Below are 16,773 nucleotides of genomic sequence, written 5' to 3' on the forward strand. Positions count from 1 at the left end.
TGCCTATCTTGTCATATGCCTCCAGGTACTCTGTAACCTCATCCTTGACAATCAACTCCAACAACTTCCCAACCACCGATGTCAAGCTAACAGGTCTATAATTTACTTTTTGCTTTCTTGCCCCATTCTTAAATAGCAGAATGACATTTGCAATCTTCCAGTCCTCCGGAACCATGCCAGAATCTATTGACTTTTGAAAGATCTTTGCTAATGCCTCCGCAATCTCCACAGCTACATCCTTCAGAACACGAGGGTGCATTCCATCTGGTCCGGGAGATTTACTTACCTTTAGCCTATTCAGCTTCCTGAGTACTTTCTCTGTCATAATTGTGACTGTGCACACTTCTCTTCCCTGACACCCTCGAGTGTACGGTATACTGCTGATGTCTTCCTCAGTGAAGACTGATGCAAAATACTCATTCAGTTCCTCCGCCATCTCCTTATCTCCCATTACAATTTCTCCAGCATCATTTTCGATCGGTCCTATATCTGTCTTATATCTCTCACCTGTCTTTTACTCTTTATATACTTGAAAAAGCTTTTAGTATCCTCAGATATTATTTGCTTGCTTCCTTTCATATTTCATCTTTTCCCTCTTAATGACCTTCTTAGTTTCCTTTTGTAAGTTTTTAAAAACTTCCCAATCCTCTATCTTCCAACTAATTTTTGCTTCCTTGTATGCCCTCTCCTTTGCTTTAACTTTGTCTTTGACTTCTCTTGTCAGCCACGGTTGCATCCTTTTTCCATTCAAAAATTTATTCATTTTTGGAATATGTCTGTCTTGCACCTTCCTCACTTCTCGCATAACTCCAGCCACTGCTGCTCTGCTGTCCTTCCCGCTAGTGTCCCTTTCCAGTCAACTTTAGACAGTTCCACTCTCATGCCACTGTAATTTCCTTTACTCCACTGAAATAGCGACACATTGGATTTTGGCTTCTCTTTCTCAAATTTCACAGTGAACTCAATCGTGTTACGATCACTGCCTCCTAAGGGTTCCTTCACCTCAATCTCTCTAATCACCTCCGGTTCATTATACAATATCCAATCCAGTACAGCCGATCCCCTAGTGGGCTCAACAACAAGCTGTTCTAAAAAGCCATCTCGCAGACATTCTACAAATTCTCTCTCTTGAGATCCAGTGCTGACCTGATTTTCCCAATCTACTCGCATGTTAAAATCCCCCACAATTATCATAACACTGCCCTTCTGACAAGCCTTTTCTATTTCCAGTTGAAATTTGTAGTCCACATCCCTGCAGCTGTTTGGAGGCCTATAAATAACTGCCATCAGGGTCCTTTTACCCCTGCTATTTCTTAGCTCAACCCATAAAGATTCTGCACCTTCCGATCCTATGTCACCTCTTTCTAATGATTTAATATCATTTCTTACCAATAAAGGCACGCCTCCCCCTCTGCCTACCTTCCTATCCTTCCGATACACCGTGTATCCTTGGACGTTCAGCTCCCAGAGACATGCATCCTTTAGCCACGTCTCAGTGATGGCCACAATATCATACCTGCCAACCTGTAGCTGTACGACAAGATCATCCACCTTATTCCTTATGCTGCGTGCATTTAAGTATAACACCTTAAGTAATATTTGGTACTTTTTACTTTGATTGTGCTGCAACTCATCCGAATGGCTGCAATTTTGCCCCACCACCTGCCTGTCCTTCCTGACATCTTTACTGCTCACTATCTTAGATTTATTTCTGTTTTCCCCTTCCTCCGCTCTATCATTCCGGTTCCCATCCCCCTGCCAAATTAGTTTAAACCCTCCCTAACAGCCCTATTAAACTTTCCCGCCAGGATATTGGTCCCCTTCGAGTTCAGGTGTAACCCGTCCTTTTTGAACAGGTCATACTTCCCCCAGAAGAGATCCCAATGATCCAAGAATCTGAAGCCCTGCCCCCTGCACCAGTCTCCCAGCCACACATTCATCTGCTTGATCCTACTATTCTTGCCCTCGCTAGCACGTGGCACAGGTAGCAATCCCGAGATTACTACCCTGGAGGTCCTGCTTCTCAGCTTCCTTCCTAACTGCTGGAAATCTCTCTTCGGGGCCTCCTCCCTTTTCCTATCTATGTCATTGGTACCAACATGTACCAAGACAACTGGCTGCTCACCCTCCCCCTTCAGAATATTCAGGACCCGATCCGAGACATCCTGTACCTTAGCACCTGGGAGGCAACACACCATGGCCGGTATCTCTATCAGGCTCACAGAATCTCCTATCTTTTCCCCTGACTATGGAATCCCCTATGACTACCGCATTTCTCTTCTCCCTCCTTCCCTCCTGCACAACAGCGCCAGGCTCAGTGCCAGAGACCCGGTCACCGTGGGCGTCCCCTGTCAGGTCACCCCCCTCAACAGCATCCAGAACAAGATATTTGTTGCTGAGGGGGACAGCCACAGGGGTGCATCCACTATCCGGGCATTTCCCTTCCCCCTCCTGATAGTCACCCAGTTTTCTGACCCCTGTAGCCTAGGGATGACTACCTCCCTGTAGCTCCTGTCTATCACCTCTTCACTTTCCCTGATAAGCACTAGGTCATCAAGCTGCAGCTCCAGATCCCTAACACGGTCTCTGAGGAGCTGCATCTCGGTGCACCTGGCGCAGATGTGGCCATCAGGGAGGCTGGAGGTCTCCCAGGATTCCCACATCTGACACCCTGAACAAAGCACTAACCCTGCAGACATGCTGTCTAATTCTACAGGAATGAAACAAGGCAAAATAAGTCTATTCACCCACCTACCTTGCCAAACACACAAACTTTTTAAACCGTTAGCTTCTACGGTTAGCTGTGTGAGTTCCTGCTGTTGCCCTGTCTGTCCGGGCCGATTTGCCAAGTGGAAAAAAACAGTTGGTGCCTCGCTCTCGCCTCTTCCCGTTACTGCCTAAACCCGTTGAGCCAAAGCCCTGCATTCTGCTGCCCTCTCCAACCGCTGCCCGCTGTATAAGGTGGTCTCCATTTTAAACTCTCTGCGCTGTCCTGTCGACGTCACGCGTCTGTGCAGTCTCGTCCATCTTGTACTCAAAGAAGTTTTTAAAAAAACTGCCTTCCTTCAGAATTTAGCAGTCACACTCCCCTTCTTGTCCCGATCCAAAAAACAGCCGTTGGAAGTCCCCTTCCTTTTTAAACTCTCCGCGCTGTCCTGTTGACTTCACGTGCCTGCACAGTCTCGTCCTTCTTGTACTCGATGTAGAGGATGTTTCCTTTAGTGGGAGAGTCTAGTACCAGAGGGCACAACCTCAAAATAGAACAGAGATGAAGGTGAATTTCTTTAGTCAGAAGGTGATGAATTTGTGGAATTCATTGCTACAGATGGCTGTGGAGGCCAAGTTATTGGGTGTATTTAAAGCAGAGGTGGAGAGGCTCTTAATTAGTCAGGGTTTCAGAGGTTGCGAGGAGAAGGCAGGAGAGTGGGGTTGAGAGGGAGAATAAATCAGTCATGATGGAATGGCAGAGCAGACTCGATGGGCTGAATTGTCTAATTCGTTCCCGATGTCTTATGGTCTATTATGGTCTTATTTTCCTCTGTACATTAACCTTTGGTGTTCAATTCTTGTCCAGGTCAGGAAGTAAATCTAACCTGCAGTGCATTCTTCCATTACATCCTGGAGTCACCCACTACAGTCCGGTGGTCTGTTAATGGGAGGCCGGCAGAGGAATTGGCACCGGCTATGCAAGTATTTCTGAGGTACCTTTCTCTGTGGTGTCTTCGTATTCGATCTCTGCATTTAGGTTCAAGTTCAAGTTTATCGTCATTCAGCCATACCCGTGAATACTGCCAAACGAAAGAACATTCCTCCGGACCAAGGTGCACAGCACAGTACACATAACACACACTACACAAGGTAGTATTTCCACACATAAATTAACAAATAAGGTGCATTTATGACGCAAGTTTAAACAGGTAAATGGTTAACATGACTGATGCTAGTGATGAGACCTGGGTGATGGCAGAAAGTTCAGTAGTCTTACAGTCTGCAGGAGAGACTGTTTCCCATCCTAACAGTCCTTGACCTAATGTGACAGTACCCCCTGCCTGACAGTGGGGGGGGGGGGGTCAAAAAGACAGTTGGACATATGGGAGGGATCATTGGTAATGCTGTGGGCACTGTGCTGATCAATATCTCTGACGGGTGAAAGAGGGACCACGATGATCCTCTAAACAGTCCTCACAATCCTTGTAGAGACTTTACGGTCCGGTGCCTTGCAATTCCCATACCAGACTGTGATGCAGCTTGTTAGGTCGCTTCCGATGGTGCTCCCATACAAATTAGTTAGACTTTGTGCGGTGTGGGTGGGGGGTGGGGGGAGAAGAGCCTTGCTTGTGTCAGTCTTTCAGTAATTGAGTCAGTAATCCACGACTGCTCAGTCAGGGATCGCAGAATCCAGTGAAATACCAGCAAAGATTTACAGATGTCAGAAATCAGATGATCAGGTTTAGAACAGAAAACGCCAAGATTTCTCAGTGGGTCAGACAGCATGTTGAGCTGAAGCAGAGCTCAGGTTTTCAGACTCGCTCCCAAGTGGAGCAAGCCCCAGTTTAATAGTTGAGCGCAAAGCCACGCTGTTTTGTACCACCATTGCCGAGGCTGGTGTCTATCACCTCTTTGTCACTACTGTGTTTCTAGAGTAGAAATTTCACCACTACTCTTTCAAACTTATTTACATCTTTCCTAAGGTCAGTGACCAGAACTGCACACAATACTCCAGATTACATCATGGACAGTACAGGCCCTTCGGCCCACAATGTTGTGCCGACCCTCAAACCCTGCCTCCCATATAACCCCCCACCTTAAATTCCTCCATATACCTGTCTAGTAGTCTCTTAAACTTCACTAGTGTATCTGCCTCCACCACTGACTCAGGCAGTGCATTCCACACACCAACCACTCTCTGAGTAAAAAACCTTCCTCTAATATCCCCCTTGAACTTCCCACCCCTTACCTGAAAGCCATGTCCTCTTGTATTGAGCAGTGGTGCCCTGGGGAAGAGGCGCTGGCTATCCACTCTATCTATTCCTCTTATTATCTTGTACACCTCTATCATGTCTCCTCTCATCCTCCTTCTCTCCAAAGAGTAAAGCCCTAGCTCCCTTAATCTCTGATCATAATGCATACTCTCTAAACCAGGCAGCATCCTGGTAAATCTCCTCTGTACCCTTTCCAATGCTTCCACATCCTTCCTATAGTGAGGCGACCAGAACTGGACACAGTACTCCAAGTGTGGCCTAACCAGAGTTTTATAGAGCTGCATCATTACATCGCAACTCTTAAACTCTATCCCTCGACTTATGAAAGCTAACACCCCATAAGCTTTCTTAACTACCCTATCTACCTGTGAGGCAACTTTCAGGGATCTGTGGACATGTACCCCCAGATCCCTCTGCTCCTCCACACTACCAAGTATCCTGCCATTTACTTTGTACTCTGCCTTGGAGTTTGTCCTTCCAAAGTGTACCACCTCACACTTCTCCGGGTTGAACTCCATCTGCCACTTCTGCATCCTATCAATGTCTCTCTGCAATCTTTGACAATCCTATACACTATCCAGAACACCACCAACCTTTGTGTCATCTGCAAACTTGCCAACCCCCCCCTTCTACCCCCACATCCAGATCGTTAATAAAAATCATGAAAAGTAGAGGTCCCAGAACCGATCCTTATGGGACACCACTAGTCACAACCCTCCAATCTGAATGTACTCCCTCCACCATGACCCCCTGCTTTCTGCAGGCAAGCCAATTCTGAATCTACCTGGCCAAACTTCCCTGGATTCCATGCCTTCTGGCTTTCTGATTAAGCCTACCGTGTGGAACCTTGTCAAATGCCTTACTAAGATCCATGTAGATCACATCCATTGCACTACCCTCATCTATATGCCTGGTCACCTCCTCAAAGAACTCTATCAGGCTTGTTAGACATGATCCGCCTTTCAGAAAGCCATGCTGACTGTGCCTGATGAGACTATGATTCTCTAAATGTCCCTAGATCCTATCTCTAAGAATCTTTTCCAACAGCTTTCCCACCACAGACGTAATGCTCACTGGTCTATAATTACCCGGACTATCCCTACTGCCTTTTTTGAACAAGGGGACAACGTTTGCCTCCCTCCAATCCTCTGATACCATTCCCCTAGACAACGAGGACATAAAGATCCTAGCCAGAGGCTCAGTAATCTCTTCCCTCGCCTCGTGGAGCAGCCTGGGGAATATTCTGTCAGACCCTGGGGACTTATCTGTCCTAGTGTATTTTAACCAACTACAATACCTCCTCTCCCTTAATATCAACATGCTCCAGAACATCAACCTCACTCATATTGCCCTCAACTTCATCAAGTTCCCTCTCATTGGTGAATACCAAAGAGAAATATTCATTCAGGACCTCACTCACTTCCACAGCCTCCAGGCACATCTTCCCTCCTTTATCTCTAATTGGTCCTACCTTCACTCCTGTCATCCTTTTGTTCTTCACATAGTTTAAGAATGCCTTGGGGTTTTCCTTTACCCTACTCGCCAAGGCCTTCTCATGCCCCCTTCTTGCTCTTCTCAGCCCCTACTTAAGCTCCTTTCTTGCTTCCCTATATTCCTCAATAGACCCATCTGATCCTTGCTTCCTAAACCTCATGTATGCTGCCTTCTTCCACCTGACTAGTTTCTCCACCTCACTTGTCACCCATGGTTCCTTCACCCTACCATTCTTTATTTTCCTCCCTAACATCCTGCAAGAGATCCCTAAACATTAACCACATGTCCATAGTACATTTCCCTGCAAAAACATCATCCCAATTCACACCCGCAAGTTCTAGCCTTATAGCCTCATAATTTGCCCTTCCCCAATTAAAAATTTTCCTGTCCTCTCTGATTCTATCCTTTTCCATGATAATGCTAAAGGTCAGGGAGCAGTGGTCATTGTCCCCCAGATGCTCACCCACTGAGAGATCTGTGACCCGACCCAGTTCGATACCTAATACTAGATCTAGTATGGCATTCCCCCTAGTTGGCCTGTCAACATACTGTGACAGGAATCCGTCCTGGACATATATTTAACAAACTCTGCCCTGTCTAAACAATTGGAACTAATCAGGTGCCAATCAATATTAGGGAAGTTAAAGTCACCCATGATAACAACCCTGTTATTTTTGCACCTTTCCAAAATCTGCCTCCCAATCTGCTCCTCGGTATCTCTGCTGCTACCAGGGATCCTCACCAATGTCTTATTCAACTTCAGCATACCATCCCATCGCCTGTACTCAGTACTTTTTTGATTTTCTTTATGACCCCATCTACCTGTGATGCCACTTTCAGTGAATCGTCTTTCATGTCAATAATTTTCTTTACCTCTCCTAGTGAAAAGGTGCAGTCAGTCAAGGACAAGAAGGTTACCAGTACTCTGAACATCCGAGCGGTGAAAAGGGCTGACATTCAGCGGAACTACACCTGCCTTGCCCAGAACAGCAAAGGATGCAAAAGTGGCCAAGTGGTTTTAGTCTGGAAAGGTATCTGAACTTGGAGTTGGAATTGGGATTGGGATTGGAATTGGAATGGAATTGAGATTGGAATTGGAATGGAATTGGGATTGGAATTGGAATGGAATTGGAATTGGGATTGGAGTTGGAGTTGGGATTGGAATTGGGATTGGAATTGGAATGGAATTGGGATTGGAATTGTGATTGGAGTTGGAATTGGGATTGGAGTTGGAATTGGGATTGGAATTGGAATGGAATGGGTGGCACAGCAGCTCAGTGGTCAGCAGAACGCTTTAGAGTACCAGGGACTCGGGTTCAATTCCTACCACTGTCTGTAATGAGTTTGTGCGTCTCTCCATGACCGTGTGGGTTTCCTCTGGGTGCTCCAGTTTCCTCCCACATTCCAAAGAAGTACGGTTGGGGTGATTAAGTTGTGGGCATACTATGTGGCCAGAATGTAGTGAAGCTGTGGAAATCATTGCCCATGGCAACTGTGGAGGCCAACTCATTGGGTAAATTTAAGGCAGAGGTTGAATGATTCTAGATTGGTCAGGGCATGAAGGGATGTGATGAAATGGCGGAACAGCCTTAATGAGTCAAATGACCCGATTCTGCTCCTATATCTTATGGCCTTATGGCCTTGATAACACTGGCAGGCTGCCCCCACCCATCGGCGGAAGATGTCGGTGGTTGATGCAAGCAATGGAAGACATTGTGTTATGTTTCAATGTTCATGTGACAATTAAACGAAGTTAATCACCAGTCATTTAATCTTTATGTACCATTCATACAGATCAATTCTTTACATGGTGCATTGAGGTAGAACAAAGAGAAATAATAAGAATGCAGAATAAACTGTTTCAGTTCTAGAGAAAGTGCACTTCAGGTAGACAAAAAGGTGCAAGAACATAACGAGATAGATTGTGAGGTCAAGTGTTCATTGTATCTAACCCACTAACCTATACGTCTTTGGACTGTGGGAGGAAATCAGAGCACCCAAGGGAAACCCACATGTCACGGGAAGAAGATACACACTCCTTAAAGACAGTGGCAGGAATCGAACCTGCGTTAAGCTAACCGTCTTTTACATACGGGAACAACATGTTGTCTTCTTGGGGACTTGGCAAGTTGAGTAGCATCTATAGGGGGAAGAAACCAGATTCTGATTCTGATAACACAAACACGAGGAAATCTGCAGATGCTGGAAATTCAAGCAACACACATAAAAGTTGCTGGTGAACGCAGCAGGCCAGGCAGCATCTCTAGGAAGAGGTACAGTCGATGTTTCGGGCCGAGACCCTTCAACAGGACTAACTGAAAGAAGAGCTAGTGAGAGATTTGAAAGTGGGAGGGGGAGGGGGAGATCCAAAATGATAGGAGAAGACAGGAGGGGGAGGGATGGAGCCAAGAGCTGGACAGGTGATTGGCAAAAGGGATATGAGAGGATCATGGGACAGGAGGCCTAGGGAGAAAGAAAAGGGGGAGGGGGGGAAAACAGAGGATAGGCAAGGGGTATAGTGAGAGGGACAGAGGGAGAAAGAGGAAAGAGAGAAAAAGAATGTGTGTATATAAATAAATAAATAACGGATGGGGTACGAGGGGGAGGTGGGGCATTAGCGGAAGTTTGAGAAATCAATGTTCATGCCATCAGGTTGGAGGCTACCCAGACGGAATATAAGGTGTTGTTCCTCCAACCTGCTGAGTGTGGCTTCATCTTTACAGTAGAGGAGGCCGTGGATAGACATATCAGAATGGGAATGGGACGTGGAATTAAAATGTGTAGCCACTGGGAGATCCTCCTTTCTTTGGCGAACAGCGCGTAGGTGTTCAGGGAAATGATCTTCCACTCTGCGTCGGGTCTCGCCAATATATAGAAGGCCGCATCGGGAGCACCGGACGCAGTATATCACCCCAGCCAACTCACAGGTGAAGTGTCGCCTCACCTGGAAGGACTGTCTGGGGCCCTGAATGGTGGTAAGGGAGGAAGTGTAAGGGCATGTGTAGCACTTGTTCCTAATCGAACGCTGCAATGGTCCTGGAATGGAAACATTGACAGTTCCTATCCCTGCAATGTTCCCTGACCGGCAGTGCTTCTGGTTTTTTTATTTCAGATTTCCAGAAGCTGAAACTTCTGGTAGCGCTCATGGAGTGAAGTCGCGTTCTTGACTCGCTCCATTACCTCTGAGTTTTTTTTCTTCTGATCAGCTATATTTTAATTAACCATTAAGGCATCAACTTTTACAATACTTTGAAATAAATTGGGCTCTTCGATAACTGGATGCGTTTAAGGTCTGCTATGTCTAAGAATGGGAAAAACGGGAAGGATGGCAAACCTCCAGTTAAACCGAAAGGTATTGATTTCCCTCCGACTGAACCACCGGTGACTTTGAAAGCTATATTGGAGTTAATTCAAAGGGAAATTTCAACCTCTGTTATGGAGTTGATTCGTGCGGAAATTTCAATTAATTTCCAGAAAATTGCCGATTCAATCGATAAGATACAAACATCTATTACATCAGTCGGCTATATCTGATCTTCAAAAATCCACGCAACAAAGTGAGCTTAAGATGGGGAAAATCGAAGAAACACAATTAATGTAATGAAGAAGCAACTTGACTTTCTGACCTTTAAAAACTCTGACTTAGAATCTAGAATGCGACGGCAGAATCTACGAATGATTGGTGTGCGTGAAGCTGTTGAATCTGATAACCCTATGAAGTATTTTTCTCAACTTTTAAAAGATGCATTTCCTACTGTATTTCCTGACCAACCACCGTTACTGGATCGTGTTCACAGAGTTCCATCATACTTGCAGATAAACCTCGACATGTCATTTTACGGTTTCATTACTTTCAAGACAAGGAGAAACTGTTTCGATTCATTCGATCTAAGGGTTTCATTGATTTTTTGGATCTTAAGTTCCGATTCGTGGAAGATTTCAGTAAACCAATCCGGGATCAACGGGTTCGTTACAGATCTGTGATGTCAGAACTCTACAAGATGGATTTAAAACCAGCGCTGCTTTACCCAGCACGTCTAAGGATTCGTACGTTGGATGGAGCCCTCCGTTTTTTTGACTCTCCATCGGATGCCCAGAGTTATCTGGATCAATTTTCACCTTCAACATCTTAATTGTAATTTTTTAACTATCTCCGTTGATCGGAGGCTGTGAATTTGTCGGTCTTAATTTTTTTTTGCCCTATTTGGGCAGAAAAGTTTATTTTTGATTACTTAATATGGTTGCTAAACTTTCTTATTAACTGCGTCATTTCTTTCTTTTTCCCAGGGGATTCTGGGTGGTTACTTCCTTATTGTCATTTTACGTATTTCCTTTGTGGCCTTAAATTTTGTATTTTTTTTTTAAATCTATTTTGTTTTGTAGGTTTTTATAACTAGTTTATGTTAATAATCTTATTTTTTTTTGTTGTTCTGTTTATTCATGGGTCTGGGGTTTATTGCGGTTTTTTAATATATTTTCTGGCTTTTATTCTGTTATGTCTTTATTTTAATTGAGTTATCTTTTTTTATTCTTTTACTGTTTTATAATCAGCTGATCTTTTATATATTTACACTTTTTTTTAGGGAGCGTATACCGGAAGTCATGGGGGTAGTTTTAGTGCTTGCTTCTTTCGGGCTCGTCTGCGTTAGATTTAGCTTTGGGGTCATGGGATGGGGGGTGGTGGGAGGGGCTTCACGTTTTAGTTTCTTTCTTCTTGGGCTATATACATTATTGAAGTATTGGTTGCGTTCTTCTTCCCGGTATCTCTTGTATGTTCTGTTTCCTCTCCGGGTTCGTGGGTCGAGCCTATCGTCAATCCTCCTTGTTGTGGGTTGACTTTAGGGTTTATGGAGTCTATTATTAATTTTGTCTCCTGGAATACTAATGGTCTTAATCATCCTATTAAAAGGAAAAAAGTTTTTAAAGTGTTCCGGAGACTTAAAGCACAAATTTTATTCTTACAAGAGACCCATGTGCGGAGGGGGGACAGACTACGTTTTTTTAAATTCTGGAAGGAAAGACAGTCTCATTCGAACTCCAATGCTAAGATTCAAGGCGTCTCTATTTTTATAGACTCCTCAGTTACTTTTATACTACATGATATTATTTCTGATCCGAATGGTAGATTTCTATTGGTTAGTGGTTTACTATTTAATAAAAAAGTAGTTTTGGTTAATGTTTATGCTCCTAATATGGATTGTCCGGAATTTTATAAATCATTATTTAATCAGTTTCCGAATTTGAATGAGTTTTCATTGATCTGGGGCGGAGATCTTAATACCTGTTTGTCTCCAGCTTTGGACCGTTCGGCTCCTTTACGGACCTTACCTAATAAATCTGCAATTTTGATTAATTCATTCCTTTCTGATTCTGGATCGACGGACATTTGGCGCTTTTTGCATCCTCAGGAAAAAGATTTTTCTTTTTTTTCACATGTTCATCATTCCTATTCAAGAATTGATTATTACTTTATTGATTCTCGTCTTATTCCCTCAGTGATTAAATGTGATTATGATTCTATAACCATTTCAGATCATGCTCCACTTAAGCTTTCTATTAAAATTCTGGCCAATATACAAAATAATAGACAATGGCGTTTTAATTCGCTGTTGCTTCAGGACTCGGACTTTGTTAACTTTATGAATGAACAGATTGATCTTTTTTTTACAATTAACCATACAGAGGATATTTCTGTTAACACTCTTTGGGATACTTTTAAAGCTTATATTCGTGGTCAGATTATCTCGTATTCTGCTGCTTTGAGGAAGAAGCAGAAGCAGGAGGAGTTGGTAATTGTGGACAAGATTAAGGAAATTGATCAGAAATATGTTATAGCTCCTTCTGAGGAGTTATATAAACAAAGAACTGAACTTCAAATGGAACACAGTTTATTACTCTTGTCCTCGATTGTAAACCAATTAAAGAAAACAAGAAGTGAATTTTATGTACGCAGTGACAAAATTGGCAAACTGTTGGCTAATCAATTGAAGTCTAATTATGCTAAATCTCAAATTAATCAGATTTATAACCAAAATGTTCGACTAATACTTGATCATGTGGGGATTAATCAAACCTTCTGTGATTTTTACTCTTCCTTATATCAATCAGAGTCTCCTTGAGATTCTAAATATATGAATGATTTTTTAGATAATTTAGACTTCCCTGAGATTTCACAGGATATGGCTTCTATGTTAGATACTCCCATTACCATGGATGAGATTAAGAATGTTATTTTCTCTATGAATTTGGGGAAAGCTCCTGGCCCTGATGGGTTTACCGTAGAATTTTATAAATGTTTTGCTCCTTCATTAATCCCTTGGCTCTGTAGGGTTTTTGAGGCTTCATTGAAACTTGGTAAACTTCCTGAATCTTTTAATAGAGCGTCAATCTCTTTAATATTAAAGAAGGATAAAGATCCTGCTCAATGTGCATCTTATAGACCAATATCTTTATTAAATGTTGATTCTAAAGCCTTTTCTAAGTTATTAGCAAATAGATTAGAAAAAGTACTTCCCTCTATTATTTCGGAAGACCAAACGGGTTTTATTAAAGGTCGTTACTCTTTTTATAATATTCGTACACTGTTAAATATCGTTTATACTCCCTCACAAAATGTTCCTGAGTGTGTTATCTCTTTAGATGCCGAGAAAGCTTTTGATAGAGTAGAATGGCCTTATTTATTTAAGGTGCTTGAAAGGTTTAATTTTAGCTCGAAATTTATATCCTGGATTAAACTCTTATATTATTCTCCTGTGGCCTCGGTCCGTACTAACTCTTTAAGTTCACCTTTTTTCCCTCTTTTTCGAGGTACTCGACAAGGCTGTCCTCTTAGTCCCTTATTATTTGATATTGCATTAGAACCTCTTGCAATTGCCATTCGAGAATCTCCAAATATTACTGGGATAACTCGGGGCTTAAAGTCCCATAAATTATCACTCTATGCTGATGATTTACTTTTATATATTTCTAATCCTCAAAAATCCATCCTGGCTGTTTTAGAGTTAGTAGCACAATTTGGTCTTTTTTCAGGTTATAAATTAAATCTTAGTAAGAGTGAACTCTTTCCGATTAATAAACAACTTCCCTTATATTATAAATTTCCATTTAAATTGATTAATAATTATTTTTCATATCTTGGGATTAAAATTACTTGTAAATACAAAGATTTATTTAAGACTAACTTTTTACCATTAATAGACCATATTACTCAACTTTCATCTAAATGGTTTCCTTTATATTTAACTTTGATTGGTCGTATTAATGCAGTTAAGATGTTTTTTTTGCCAAAATTTTTATATATATTTCAGGCATTACCAATCTTTGTTCCAAAATCTTTTTTTGACAAAGTTGACTCTAAAATTTCTTCATTTATTTGGCAGAATAAAAACCCGAGACTGGGTAAAATACATTTACAGAAAGCTAAGAGAGATGGAGGCTTAGCATTACCTAACTTTAGATTTTATTATTGGGCAATTAATATTCGACATATGAAATTTTGGTTACTGGACCAGGATATACTATCCATTCCTAAATGGGTAGTATTGGAATTACAATCTGTTCTGGGTTTTACACTTGGCTCTATTTTAGGTTCCTCTCTTCCTTTTGATTGGAAACGCCTTAAACAGGTGTCTAACCCGATAGTTAAATATACCTTGCGTATTTGATTCCAATTCAGAAAATTTTTTGATCTTAATCAATTTGGGTTAGCGATTCCTATTTTAGGTAACATATTTTTTCCTCCCTCTTTTACGGATCGTGCTTTTCAAACTTGGAAGACTAAGGGTATTTCACGGTTTTTGGATTTATTTTTAGATGGTTCCCTTATGTCTTTTGAACAATTATCTAATAAATATAACTTATCAAGAATACATTTTTTTAGATATCTACAAGTTAGAAATTTTCTAAATACTATACTTTCTTCCTTTCCAATGCTTCCTCCTACATATATTTTAGATACTATAATCAACCTTAATCCATGTCAGAAAGGTGCATCGGCTATGATTTATAATATTATTATGAAACTTAGGAAAGCTCCATTTGATAAGATTAGGGTAGATTGGGAACAGGAATTGGGGTTTACCATTTCCGTGGATGACTGGGGGCAGATTTTACAATTAGTCAATACTTCCTCTATCTGTGCTAAACATTCCCTAATTCAATTTAAAGTTGTTCATAGAGCACTTATGTCCAAAGATAAGTTAGCGCGCTTCTATTCTCATATTAATCCTTTTTGTGATAGATGTCCGGGGCAGATAGCCTCTTTAACTCATATGTTTTGGTCTTGCCCTACTTTGGAAACTTTTTGGAGAGACATTTTTAATATTATCTCTAAGGTATTGAATATAGATATCTCTCCTCACCCTATTACTGCTATCTTTGGACTACCTAAAATTTCCAGTAATCTCTCCCCTTCAGCCCGTAGAATGATTGCATTTCTTACTTTAATGGCGAAAAGATGTATCTTACAACGTTGGAAAGAGCTTAATGCTCCAACTACCTTTTTTTGGTTTTCTCACATGATATTATGCTTGAATCTGGAGAAAATTAGAAGCAATCTTTATGACTCCTCATTTAAATTTGAACAGACTTGGAGATCTTTTATTCAATATTTTCATTTAATGTAATATATACCCTTCTTGTTTTTTTACTGTTTTTAATGGAGGTCGGGATTGAGGACGTGATTTTAAGTTTAACTCTGTTTGGTTTCAAGTTAGCCCATTGCTTTGCTTTGCTTTTAGTTAGTTGCACGGTGGGTTTTTTTTTGGGGATTTTTTTCTTTTTCTCTATTGATATATATATAAAATTAGTATACTATTATGTTACAACATACATCAAAGTTGCTGGTGAACGCAGCAGGCCAAGCAGCATCTATAGGAAGAGGCGCAGTCGACGTTTCAGGCCGAGACCCTTCGTCAGGACTAACTGAAGGAAGAGTGAGTAAGGGATTTGAAAGCTTTCAAATCCCTTACTCACTCTTCCTTCAGTTAGTCCTGATGAAGGGTCTCGGCCTGAAACGTCGACTGTACCTCTTCCTATAGATGCTGCTTGGCCTGCTGCGTTCATCAGCAACTTTGATGTATGTTGCTTGAATTTCCAGCATCTGCAGAATTCCTGTTGTATACTATTATGTTACCTTGGTATGTTATGTTTAAATTACATTGTTTGTAGTATTTTTTTTGTATTAATATCTTCTGTAATTTTATTATATTCTAACAATGTATTAGTGTCTATATGGCTTACCTTTTTGTATACTTATTTAATAAAAAAATTTAAAAAGCAGATTTCCAGAAGCTGCAGAGTTTTTAAATTTTTCCTTCCTTACTCCTCCTGCTGTCCTTTCCCCTTTAACCTATACCTTATCACCTCTCCGAACCCAGGGCCCAGCTATGTGGTTGGACTTGGCAGTGCACTGGGGGTCACGCTGCTGATAATCGTCATGTCAGTCGTTGTGTATCACCTCTGGTGGATTGAAATCGTTCTGTTCTACAGATTGTACTTTGGCACTGATGAAACAATAGGAGGTGAGTCATCTATCCTTCCATGCAATCATAGAATCATAGAGCATGACAGTACAGAAACAGACCCTTCAGTCCATCTAGTCCCTGCTCACCTGTTCTAGGTCAACCAGAGTTTAACAATCAGAGTTATAACTCTCCGGTTCGACCACACTTTGGAGTATTGTGTTCAGTTCTGGTTGCCTCATTATAGGAAGGATGTTAGACAGGGCGAAGAGGAGATTTACCAGGAAGCTACCTGGACTAGAGAGGATGTCTCATAAGGAGAGGTTGAGCGAGCTCAGGCTTTTCGCTTTGGGGTGAAGGACCAGAGATGACTTAGTAGAGGAGTGGGAGATGATACGAGATATAGATTGAGCGAACAGCCAGAGGCTTTTTCTCTGTTGGAAATGGCCTGGGAGATAATTTTAAGGTCATTGGAGTAGAAAGCTATTCAGGTGGGTTTAAACTAATTTGCTAATTTTGCAGGGGGATGGGAACTGGAGTGACAGTGTTGAGGATGATGCAGTTGGTGTAGTAAGAATGCTAGCAAGAGACTCTCTGTCCACATCTATCTGAAGTGAGGGTCAATCACAGAGCCCAGTTCCTGGCCTATATGGAACTTACCAAGGGCTGGCCTGGCTCCCTGTTGAACTCACAGGGAATGTAATGTGGAGTCATTGGTTAGACCACATTTACAAGGCATTGGTCAGGCCACATTTACAAGGCATTGGTCAGGCCACATTTTGGAGTATTGTGAGCAGTCTTGGGACCCATCTCTAAGAAAGGATATACTGGCATTG

At 41.9% G+C, this 16,773-nt stretch overlaps 1 protein-coding gene across 5 annotated transcripts in view; it reads left to right on the forward strand.

Moving 5' to 3' along the window:
• The window catches only part of LOC134345117 (interleukin-1 receptor accessory protein-like), a 90,890-nt gene that overhangs the window by 68,761 nt on the left and 5,356 nt on the right, over positions 1–16,773 (forward strand). For all 5 annotated transcript variants that reach the window (XM_063045293.1, XM_063045295.1, XM_063045296.1 and 2 more), the window contains 3 exons: positions 3,575–3,701; positions 7,359–7,507; positions 15,854–15,997. In XM_063045293.1, the coding sequence (XP_062901363.1) occupies positions 3,575–3,701; positions 7,359–7,507; positions 15,854–15,997 (420 nt within the window). The remainder of the gene's footprint in view (positions 1–3,574; positions 3,702–7,358; positions 7,508–15,853; positions 15,998–16,773) is intronic.

Source organism: Mobula hypostoma, chromosome 4, assembly GCF_963921235.1.
Source record: "Mobula hypostoma chromosome 4, sMobHyp1.1, whole genome shotgun sequence".
Classification (NCBI taxonomy): Eukaryota; Metazoa; Chordata; class Chondrichthyes; order Myliobatiformes; family Myliobatidae; genus Mobula; species Mobula hypostoma.